Source organism: Eptatretus burgeri, chromosome 12, assembly GCF_056783735.1.
Source record: "Eptatretus burgeri isolate ZD-2024b chromosome 12, Ebu_testis_v1, whole genome shotgun sequence".
NCBI lineage: Eukaryota > Metazoa > Chordata > Myxini > Myxiniformes > Myxinidae > Eptatretus > Eptatretus burgeri.
This window is the reverse complement of record NC_140972.1, coordinates 73,877,462-73,889,361: the sequence shown is the minus strand read 5'-3', so window position 1 is coordinate 73,889,361 and position 11,900 is coordinate 73,877,462. Positions and strand designations below refer to the sequence as shown.

At 44.5% G+C, this 11,900-nt stretch overlaps 1 protein-coding gene across 5 annotated transcripts in view; it reads right to left on the bottom strand.

Moving 5' to 3' along the window:
* Window positions 1–11,900, bottom strand: part of LOC147015913 (slit homolog 2 protein-like) — a 628,660-nt gene that overhangs the window by 100,391 nt on the left and 516,369 nt on the right. For all 5 annotated transcript variants that reach the window (XM_085848522.1, XM_085848524.1, XM_085848523.1 and 2 more), the window contains one exon: window positions 6,086–6,182. In XM_085848522.1, coding sequence (XP_085704648.1) covers window positions 6,086–6,182 — 97 coding nt within the window. The remainder of the gene's footprint in view (window positions 1–6,085; window positions 6,183–11,900) is intronic.

Sequence of the window (11,900 nt, the reverse complement as noted above, 5' to 3'; positions counted from 1 at the left end):
TCGAGCTCGGGCCTTCGATGTGGCAGGCGAGCTCTCTCCGGCTCTCTCCACACGAATGCGCTTGGGCGACCTGCGATGCTCCTTCCCCACGGCAGCTTGCGTAGCCGTGGTCGAGCTCGGGCTTTCCGTGTGGCAGGCGAGCTCTCTCCGACTCTCTCCACACGAACGCGCTTGGGCGACCCGCGATGCTCCTTCCCCACGGCAGCTAGCGTAGCCGTGGTCGAGCTCGGGCTTTCCGTGTGGCAGGCGAGCTCTCTCAGGCTCTCTCCACACAAACGCGCGGTTTGCGCGACACAGCAGGCAAGGCTGCGCCTCCAGCTCGCGTCTCCTTCACGACGCCCGGACTTCCATGCAGCTCCTTGGCTTCTGGCTTCGTCCCGACTCCCACAACTTCCGAAGCAAAAAGCTTACTCCTCCCACGGGACTCAGGACATGAACTTTGCCGCGGGACTCCCACGAACTCAGCCCTACCACGGGACTCTTTACGAACACTTTTTGAACAAAGAAAAGATTTCCTCTTTATCCTTTGCACCCCCTCCCACGCACCCGGAGTGACTCATGCCCTCGTGACCCCCCCCCCGCTCAACCACGGGTGGGAGGGAGTTGTTGACGTCACCGCATGGTTCTTCTTCCTCTTCGCAGAAGAGGGGGAGGGACGTCTCCATTGTTTGCTCCCTAACTATTAAATCAATCCGCAGCGCATCTAATCGATTTCAAAACATTTAAACAATGGAAGGTGAGCTATCTCGGGAACAAGCACTTATCGACATAGCTGACAAAAGGAACCTGTATGTTGTGTGCAATTGAATTCCAAATTCGTAACAATACATTGACTTTAAAAACTTAAAATTTCCCAACGAGCACATTTGAAAACAGAAATAACAACTGCACATTCCTGTTGTTGTGAATATCTGTCTATTAGGAATGAAAAAGTCAATTGTAGTTGCATTCTCCTCCACACTTGCAGAGAGCCGTGTACTGTAACTAGGCCTTCACACAATTGCAGCACTTGTGACACTCCTTGTTGAGATGGCAACTGCATCGGATAAATTCCTGGCATGCTTTCGATACATCTGGTAAAGTAGTCCACAGAGGATCCCAGGACTCTTATTCTGAACGTTTCCAGCCCCATTCATCTGGTGACTGTAACTTCACAGATGGAACCAGGCAATGGCCCCAACAATGCCCAGCTTGCTCTATCCCTTTCTTGGTATGCTGGAGTGGAGCTGATGCTTTTGGAGGAATACTCTCTCGAGATCTTCCTTTATGGGAGAACAGGATTTTATACTCATCAACTCATTCAGTCGCTGCTTCTGTCGTGTATCAACATGAAAAACCTCTCGAGAACAGACGTTGCAGCATTAACATCATCTTCTGTTGGAGTGCAGCTGAATGCCTCAAAAGCATCTTTAACGTCAGCATGTGCCATCAATTTTAGCCATGCTTTCACCTTAACACACAAAGGCAAGCATCTTTCATCTTCTGAACAAGCATCTTGAGTATAAAGATGCTTGGTCACAGCCCGTGAAAGCATGGAACACACCGAGTACAAGGGACTTTTCTGGTCCGAGAGATGCGACAAAGTTGTGAATATCAATGCCTCCCCCCCCCCCCCACGGGGGAGTTTTTCCGGTTCCAACGGCAATGCAGATGTTGCAAACGTCTAGCTTACTGAAGTCAGTGAGAGCCAAGACCAGCACATCATTGACTGTTCACACCATCAGTTTGCAAAAGACTTGCTTGCCACATGCAGGATAAGTGGTGTCCACCTCTTCATGACTGCAGGAGGTTATGTCAGCGATATCAAACATTGATGCTGTTGTCAACTTGTTGCCAAAACTTGCTCTCCTTCATATTGGACTGTGATTGCCTGTTCCACAAATAGTGAAATCGTTGTCTTGTTGTTTTCCTCTTTTTGGAATGCTCCACAGTTAGCTGGCAGTTTGACATCCGGCAGGAGGATCCTTTGTCGCGCCGACCATGGCAGTTATACCTCATCCGCTGCATGATGCTCAGAGTAGCTTGTATGAACAACGTAACTGGATTGAGTCTCAATGTTAGGACTGTCTGGGATCATACCCACAAGTGACACGAGTGTTGGTGGAGGAGATATTATCCTGACATTCTTTACTAAAAGTGCCCATTAATGAAGTGTAATCCATATAATGTAATTATTCACAAACAATTTGGGGGGGGGGCAGGGCATAGCAAGGATAATTGCATCATTTTCAAAAACTTACAGATTTACTGATCACTTTACCAATGTCTTACTCTGAAATGAGCATGACCATCTTTATACTCCTGTAAATTCAGACACTGAGCCGAGATGCATTCCTTCAATTGTGTAGTACGGGCTCTGTTTTAAACTGTACCACTCAGTTGTTTAAGTTGTGATGTATACATTTGTGACAGACCTGCCAATCAAAAACCGCAACCTCATCGGAATCAATTCCACTCTCTTCAATGAATGTAAGGAGTTTGGCTAGCACTATTCCATTTAACCAGCATCGGTGGTGTCATGCTGACTCCCATCCATCTCAGTGTCACCATCAACATCTCTCTCAGGACAGTGTCGTAGGCCTTCTCCAGGTCCACAAATCCCAATGCCATCTTACCTTCATCTCCAACCTCTAGGAATGGAAGGCGTGAGAGGATGCATGGGGTGGAAAAGATGGATACAGAAGGGAACTCTCATGAGAGACAACTGGAAACTTGGAAGGAGGAGGGATTGGAGTGGGGTGGGCAACGAAGGCAAAAAAGATCATGGTTTTGGATTGGGAATGATCTGAGATGGTGGAGAACAGTTGGCTTGAAGACCTGGAGGAAAGAATGAGATTGAAGAGAATGTGGAGGCCGATTCCACAGGTGGGAAAATAGAGGAACAAATGAGTGGAGGTGAGCAGTGATCCTGGATTTAGATAGTTTTACTACAAGAGGGTTGATGGTGGACTACATGAGCCCTGTAAAATCCTGTGGGTGGGTGAGGGGGGGCGGGGGGGAGGGGAAGCATGGAAAGAGCAGAGGGTGTAAGACCAGAAAGGATGTGGTAGAACACAGAGAGACCACCGACCTGTCTACGATGGTGAAGTGATAGGCTCATAGACTCAGCTTAATTGTGTAAGATTCCAAATGATCTTGAAGGCTTTGGCTTCCACAGCATCAAGCTGAGCAAGATGTGAAGCAGGAGAGCCAGCCCAGAGTGGAGAGCAGTACTCCATCAAGCTGGTGATGAAAGCCTTGTAGGTGGATAGGAGTTCAGGCGTCCCAAGGAAAGACTTTGTACGATGGAGGATGCCCAATCCGCGGCTGCTTTGGAGGCCAACATTGAAATGTGGTTTGCCCAAGAATGATCATGGCTGATGGTGACACCCAGGAGTCTTCTATCTAAATCTTCCCTCCAGGGCTTCAATACAGCTGTTCACCAACATGTCCAGTCATTCCCCATCCATCACCATGATCTTTTCTACGCCTGTTAACCCTCCTCCCCAATCCCACCTCTTTTCGTGTTTCCAGTTTTTCCTTACACTTCAGTGATTGAAAGTTTGTGGCTGTATCCATATTATTCATCCCTGCACCAGCCCCTTATCTATCAGTCTTCCCCAGAACTCTTCTCTCTCCAAGTCTCCCTTTATTTTGTCCTTCAATCCTGTTGTTGGTGTGTCCTCCCCCTACTTTCTAGTGTTGTTACCTCCGTCAGTGAAGGGGAAGGAGGTTATGCTTTCACCCCTTTCTGTCTGTGATATAGTATAAAATAGTATATAATATTATTAAAATAGATATAGTATATAATAGGGGGGGGTGAGGAGTGATTAATCATGATATGATATAGTATAAAATGATATGTTTGTCTGTGTGCAGAATATCTCAAAAAGTTGTGGACGGATCCGGATGAAATTTTGTGGACAGGTTCGGCGTGTGACGAGGTCAAACTGATTAGATTTTGGTGAAGATCTTGATCCAGATCTGACTACTAGAATTTTAAAAGTGATTCTTCACAATTCATTGAAGGATAGGGGCAAAAACGATATATGGCACGATATCTCAAAAAGTTGTGGACAGATTCATATGAAACTTGGTTTACAGCTTGGGTGTGTGACAAGGAAGAAATGATTCGATTTTGAGTGAAGATCTGAATTCGGATCTGGATGCGAGAATTATTTAATTTTAAAAGTAATTCTTCACCATTGAGTGACGTGGCCAAAAACGATATAGTACTGTATAGCATGATATTTCAAAAATGTATTGGGCCTGATATGGGTCAGGCATTGCATGGCAGAGGTATGCACTCTACCGAGTGCCCTTCTAGTTTTCTTTTGCGGGGTGACTGAGCAAAGAGAGAGAGAGAGCTAAGATGTCTTCTTGCCTCAAATGTCATCTGCTCGCGTGCATGTGCGGACAATGCTTTTAGAGCCCAAATGACTGCCTTCTGGTCCCATCATTGCCACCAGTTATCAGTGGGTGGTGCTGCCTTTTTTGCCGTCCCACCAATCTCCAGTACTCGACAGCGCACTTCTCCGTCTTGGCCGACAGTCCTTGACCAAACAGCCCATGATGATGTCCATTTAAGTGTCGGGTGCCAAAATCATCTGCCTGGCCTAACCTGTACAGGATGTTTTACACGATACAACCTGATCCATTTCTGCTTTACAAAGGATGATCATTGCCACTCAGTACACATAATGCATACGACTTATCCCTGACAGATCCCCCAATACAGGTGTAATTCTACGTTACTTGAGCACACGGTCCAGACTCTTCTTAGCACATTCCATGTGTGGATCTGCCCGCACCCCACTTCCACATAACGACCCCCCATACCCCCATTATGCCTGGTGTTGGCTTAATGGTTAGGGTGGCAGGTTTTGGATGCAAGGGTCCTGAGTTCAAATCTTGCTCAGCCCTTGAATTAATACCAGGTGGGGTTAACTCAGCCTGTCATCCTTCCGAGGTCGGCAAAATGAGTGCCAGCATGCTGGTATACTGTGTCGGAGTGACGACCCATCCAGGATTGTGCCCAATAGCCAAGGAGACTGCTTAAGCAGCACCAACGCTCTGCACAGAGTATGGTCACAATCTCCTCCTCACCCCCCCCATTCAATCTATGGATTCCTTCCCTTTCCATGCAACTCCATGAGCCTCAACACTGTATATCAATTCTTTTTTCAAGAATGAAGGAGTTAATTTATTGATAATATAGGTTTGTCATTTTCTCTTTGTTCAGTATACTCCTCAATTAATAATTTATTCGTACATTCAGTTTCCAAAGTTACAGTCAGTCATAGTCAAGAAATAGTATCACAGCATAAAAATACTTTACACAGATCATTGGAATATTTAATAGAATATGGTGGAAGGGGGTGTGAGGAAACCTATGTGGAGCACAGTTTTAGAAATAAAAGTGCAAATCCTTTAGGAGATGGTAATTAAAGTGTGAGAAAGCAACATGGCTTTGGTTCCTAAATACAAATTACCCATTAATAATTGCTGCGAAGAAAACTTTCTGAAATGAACAAGGTCATAATTAATGGGATATATCAGTGGGAATCGAAGAAGAGGGTGAGGAGTGATTAATCATTTCTACACATGCAAAAGGAATAAGTGAATAAAAAGTTGTCATCGATAGAAAATGCAAGAAGCATTTTGTGAAATGCTTTTAGATTGACCCTAAATATGGATTACAATCATCAAAGAGCCTTGGCTGATATCATAAAGGCGCCATTGTGACGGAGGGCGTCATGGGGAAGGAACCGGGAGATTGGGCGAGGGAGGGTGTGTGTATGTGTATGTGTGTGTGTGTGTGTGTGTGTGTGTGTGTGTGTGTGTGTGTGTGTGTGTGTGTGTGTGTGTGTGTGTGTGTGTGTGTGTGTGTGTGTGTGTGTGGGGGGGGGGGGTTGAGAGCATTTGGAGAGACTTTCATGAAATCAAAATTTCAAACAAACTGGAAGCAATGAAGATGTAAATCCAAACTGACAGGTCTGTAGGTGAAGTAAGTACATCAGTAAACAAATGCACAAATGAATTATTCAATCGTACAACTACAGGAAACCATTCAATAGGATTATTGTGTCCGTGTGGAGTTTCTCACCTGGGTTTATTGTCTGTAGTTAAGATGCACATTGCTCCATTCTTGCAAGAATTCTGCTCCGGCAGACAAAGCCTCACCTTCTCCTCACAATATTGTCCTGGCATGCCACGACATTTATTAGAAACACACCCCTCTGATCTGCATCAAATGAACATCGAACTCTGTCTTTATTCCCTCTATCTTCTTTCCTTTGCCAAGACTACATGCTCTGAGAAGGATTAAGAAAATAAAGTGTGTAAAGAACTATGAAAATCCTCTTGTTTTCCTTCATGCATGCTAAATGGTCCTGAGATTATTTACTACTTAATTCGTTTTTAGATAATTTGTGCTGATCGGTTTTTAATTGAAAAGCAGTTATTCGGTTGAAGGCCACTAAAACAGAGACTTCAAAAATACTTCAAGCATCCAGTGCTGGCAGGATGGCCTCGACTCTAAGGTTTCAAAATTAAAAAAAAAAAAAACATTTTACTTTCCCAAGAAGACCTCGCATTCCTCCAGAATACTGTCTCAATAATTCATTACAGAACTTTGAATGACCGCAATACTATCACATAGATGGCCTGTTATCATGTGCTTTGCAAACCAAAGAAAGATAAAAACTTTAAAAACACAAACAAACATTAATGGAACACCAAGGATGGTTGAGAAGTGAGATTTTCTTCACCCAAAGCACATATACCAACAGCACTGTCACTGAAGGAGCATTCTTATGCAAAAAAGGAAAGAAAGTCGTAATATCTGACCTTTGACCTCGACCATATCAGATGTGCACACTGGCCTGGTTATAATACAGATGTGATATTAAATACTTCCGATACTTTATTGCCACATCTTCAAGCATATTGATGAAATATCTACCAGAATACAAGTTGCCCCATGATCAGGCACTTAAGGATACAAGGGATTTCCCGAAACAAATTCGAAGGCTCGTGTAATGGCATCAAGTCACAGTGGATGGTGTAAAGGATGTTTTCACAAGATGAATAATTTCTTGCAATTGTCAAAGGTCCTGTCCAAAATAAATCCCCTGAAGATCAAATGCTCATTTAATTGATCACTCTAGGCCTAGTTTAGTTTTTAGTATGGATCCAGAACAGTTTGCACATGTGTGCGCGTGTGTTATGAGATACCTCTTGATTACCTGGTGTAGAGCTTTGGCCTTGAAAGTGGTGTTGGTAAAAATGTGTTGCTAATTCAGGAGGTAAAAAGAAATAAACCTACTCATGTGAGTTATGCTGATAAGGAAACATGATAATTGGATGCAAGAAACATGATAATTGGATGATAAGGAAACATGATAATTGGATTCACGTCACGAGAACTGATTTGCAGTTCAATTGGACTCATGAATCAGGATTTAGGAGGCAATTTCAGTAATTTAATCAATTAGACAATTTTTTTCAAATATTGTGATCATTTAACTGGAAGTGAATAAAAGAGCGGTATATCCAACAAATATGTGACCCCAGTTAACAAGATACAGTATGTTCTTCCTGCAAAGATTGCCTTGATAAATGGTGGTATCATCAGTGCTTTAAAATAAAAAGATGTACATACTTTTAAGTTGGGTCCATCATTTTGTTTTACATGTTTCAACTTAGGTCCCATGCTAAAGGTGCTGTCACACCTTGACGTTTTAGCCAGCAATGGCAACGTATAAAAATGTATGTAAAACGTTGGCGTATGCTGAAGTTTTGAGGTTTTATTTTTTTAAGTTTTGGTCGTATTCATAACGTGTTGGTCGTATGCATCACATGTTAGTAACGGGCACAGAACGTTTTGTTGTCTTATAGATAACTTATACCAACGAATGCTTAGCCTGTTGTCGGCATTCACAACCTATGCCCAACGATAGTTTAACTTAGGCATAGCGCGCTGCACGTATCGCCGACGAACTCGTGGCGTTCTCTGTTAAAAAGCTGCCGCACGCCAATTTAAATCATAACCGCCTGAAAATTGGAAGTGTCAACATCGCAGTCACACCTTGACGATTTAGCCAGCGTATGCCAACCTATGAAAAATGTGTCTAAAACGCTGGCACACGTCAAATACGGTATGGGTAAATTGTGTATATGTTAGTACGCTGAAAAACAATGAAGTATGCTGTCATATTCCGTGGTACGTCTAGTACGTCGTGAAATTTCAAGCATGCTGAAAATTTTACGACGTACTCGACGTATGGCTCACAAGTTCCGCATACACTGGCATAAGTTCTCGGCACGCTCCGCGATCGTTGACACACGTTACTTCTAAGTTACTCATAAGTCGAAACACGTCGAGGTAATGTTTAGCATTCCCGAAACTTAATTTCTAACCTATTAGTAATGTGCTTTGAACCTATGAGTAGCGTGCTTTGAACCTATGTGTAACGTATCTCAAACGCACATTGTCGTAGGTATGTAGACAAATTTGATTGACGTCTTCCGGACGACCACATAACTTAATGAACGTGTTTCTAACTTACATCTACCGTATAATGGCGATTTGGCAGCGTTTAGGGGAATTGGTATATACAAATGGGCTTCACAAGAGGAACCCGTCAGTGTTCCAGACTCCATGTTGAGTAGATGTCAATGTCAGTAGTATCAGTAGTAGTAGTATTAGGTGAGCGTGTCAGAAGTATTAGTAGTAGTAGTAGTAGGTCCATGTCAGTAGTAGTAGGTGAGCGTGATGGGGAGGGTGTGGGTGATGATGGATCCTCGCTTCGTCCACGAATAGGAGACTACTTTGCACCATTGTTCGATGTTCTTTTAGGGTAATTTTTTTTTTCTCATTCCCACGATGAACTATTTTTTTGTTTCAGTTTTTAAAGTATTCAAAACGACTTGGACAAATGCATAATGTACTAGTAATGAACACAGAACGCTTCGATAACTTATAGATAAGTTATACCAACAATTGTTTAGCGTGTTTTAGGCGTCCACAACCTATGCACACCGATAGTCTAACGTATTGTTACGGCTGTGGAAATTCGCAATTCACCATAAAGGACCCGAGATCAGTTATGATGATAAGTAATTGTGTAGTTAGATTTCCCCACCGTTGTTTAGAGGGAATTTCCGTGTTCACTGGGCTGCGATCCTTTGAGATAGCCGTTTTTCTTTTCTCCATCATTATTTTGGACCAAACAACGCACCCCAGCAACCAAATCGACACCACCACCTTCGCCTCTTTACCTCCACAACTCCATCCCGCAAACATCACTTCACCGCCATTCTCAAACGACGCCCGCCAACAGCCAAACTCCCACCACCTCTGCCTTTCTACCACACGTCGTGCCATGGGCTGTGAATGCGTTCCTTTCGCCTCAAAAATCGGATCAGGAATGCTTCACGCCCCCTTTTCATCGATATAACATAATAATCGATATTATAATAATAATAATAATATATAATAATCGATATACATCGGGCTATATAAGCACGAGCTCGCAGAAGAAAAAAGGTGTGCAGTACGTCAGCAGAGAACCAAGTGGGAGCAGTGGAGTCGCAGCTGCGGAGTGTCGGCAGAAGAAGTCAAGTCTGCAGTGTCGGCAGGGCAGTCGAGTCGGGAGACGGAGCTTGAAGCCGACTGGAAAGGCAGACGGGGAGCGCCGGAGAGAGCTCGCCGACCATGCCAGGGGCACGAAGCCAGGCGCAGCTACGCTGACATTGCGGCTTGCCCGCCATCGCGCCACAAGGGTGCGGGTAGGACCCTTCGGTCTCGTGGACCTGGCCGCTCATCCAGGTTCCACGCGCATTAGGCCCACGGGCCCAGTCTGACTCCCTTGTCGATGAGGGGGTCTTTCCTTTGCTTTTGTGTGAATGCGGGTTGTGGCGCCGTGTCTTGTAAAGTAGAAAAAGTTTAAGTGCATGTAAATAAACATTTCTTTATTTGGTTGTAATTCTTCCTTTCATTGCTTTGCTTGTAAATTGCATTCTTACTGTATGGCTGTGAATACGTGCTTGCCTTGTCTGAGTGTGGAATAAATGTACTTGTCGAACTGTTCCGTTTCGTTGCGTCCTTTCCTTTGTTTGAAAGTTCTATCTTGCATCACGGAAGGAATTGGTAGAAGGGTGTAAGCACCCAGTAAACAATCACGTCCGTCGGGGCCGGCGATAACACCGCTCGGTTATCACTGAAGCACGGAACGGACCGCTTAAGCGGTCCATTTCCTAGGCCGGCCAGCGGCGAGGTACGATCGCCCGGTTAACTACCCGCGCAGATACTTAGGTAAGTCGAGTTTGGCGATCAACCCTATCCTGTGCGGGTGGCCGATTGGCATGATTGTGGTGTGGTCGAAAGACCCACCCGTGACTAGCTCCTGGCAGTCGTTCCACGGAGGGTCACGACTGAATTGTCCGTTCCGGTGGGCGACGCGGTCGCGATTTGAGTTACGTGACTGATCGCACGCCAGGCGGACCGAAATTCGTAACAGCGTATCGTCGACGATTACGTAAGGTTTTCTATTCATAGGCTGCAACTTCACTTTTAATAAATGCCTGTCACTCGCCTATTGTTTTTGGACGCTGGTGCTCGGCAATTGAAATAGTTTTCATTGAACGAGTTAAATCGCTTCCACAGCACTGCAGTCACGGCACCAACAGCAGCAGGCTCAGTGCCAGCCTCATGCCAGGCTCAAGCGGATCCCTGTAGAAGGTGTACTGCTTGGTTATCCTTGGACCCACTCTGGCTTGCAGCTCGTCGAACATCGCTGGGGGCATTCGCAGGAAGTTGATGAAGGATGCATGGTCCTCGTTCCGGAGTTCCACCATGAGCTGCTCATATATGCCGTAATGGCGTCGCCTCCCGATCCATGGTCTGACCCAGTTCCTTCTCCTCTGTTCACGTCTTCTTCTCCCGGCTCTATTGGCATGCAACTGGTGCAGTATCAACTCGATGAGGTCATGTTGATGTTCAAGGACAGGTAGGTATTGTCGTCTCAGCCTTGCCATATTCTCCATCTCTCGGAATGACATGGACATTCACTCACCACAAAGTCTAAAAAAAAAAGACGGGTTCCTCCTGCGAAGCCCCTTTTTATATACCAATTCCCCTAATTGCTGCCAATGCGCCATTATACGGTATCTGTAAGTTAGAAACGCGTTCAGTAAGTTCTGTGGTCGTCCTGAAGACGTCAAATACGTCTACAAACGTATTTGTGCGTAGGACATGCTTTACAAATAATTCCCAAGCACGTTACTCATAGGTTATAAATAAGTCACGGGTACCCTAAACATTACTATGACGTGTTTCGACGTATGAGGAACTTTCAAGTAACGTGTTGCGAAGTGTGAACAATGTTCATGTAGCGTGCTTACAAAACGTTACTCATAGGTTCGAAATAAGTTTCGGGAATGCTAAACATTACCTCAACGTGTTTCGACTTATGAGTAACTTACAAGTAACATGTGTCGATGTGTGTCAACGATCGCATAATGTGCCTACAACTTATGGCCAGCGTAGTGGAACGTGCGAGTCATACGCCAGCATACGTTGTAAAATTTCAAGCATGCAAAAATTTGAGGACAACCCAAAAGTACAACGTTTAAAGCCAGCATACTACGACGTATGGCAGTATTTTTCAGCGTGCTCTTAATGTATACAAAATGTACCCATAACGTATTCGACATGTGCCAGCGTTTTAGACCAATTTTTCATAAATCGGCATACGCTGGCTAAATCGTCAAGGTGTGACAGCAGCTTAAAAGAGGTTAAGAATGTCTATCAAGTTATCAGGCTGTATTTAAAATGTATCTTTTATACTCAATGGGAATTAGCAGGTGGCTGATTAAATTATGACTTGTGATCGTGCTGTGCATTGGACCTTTACATT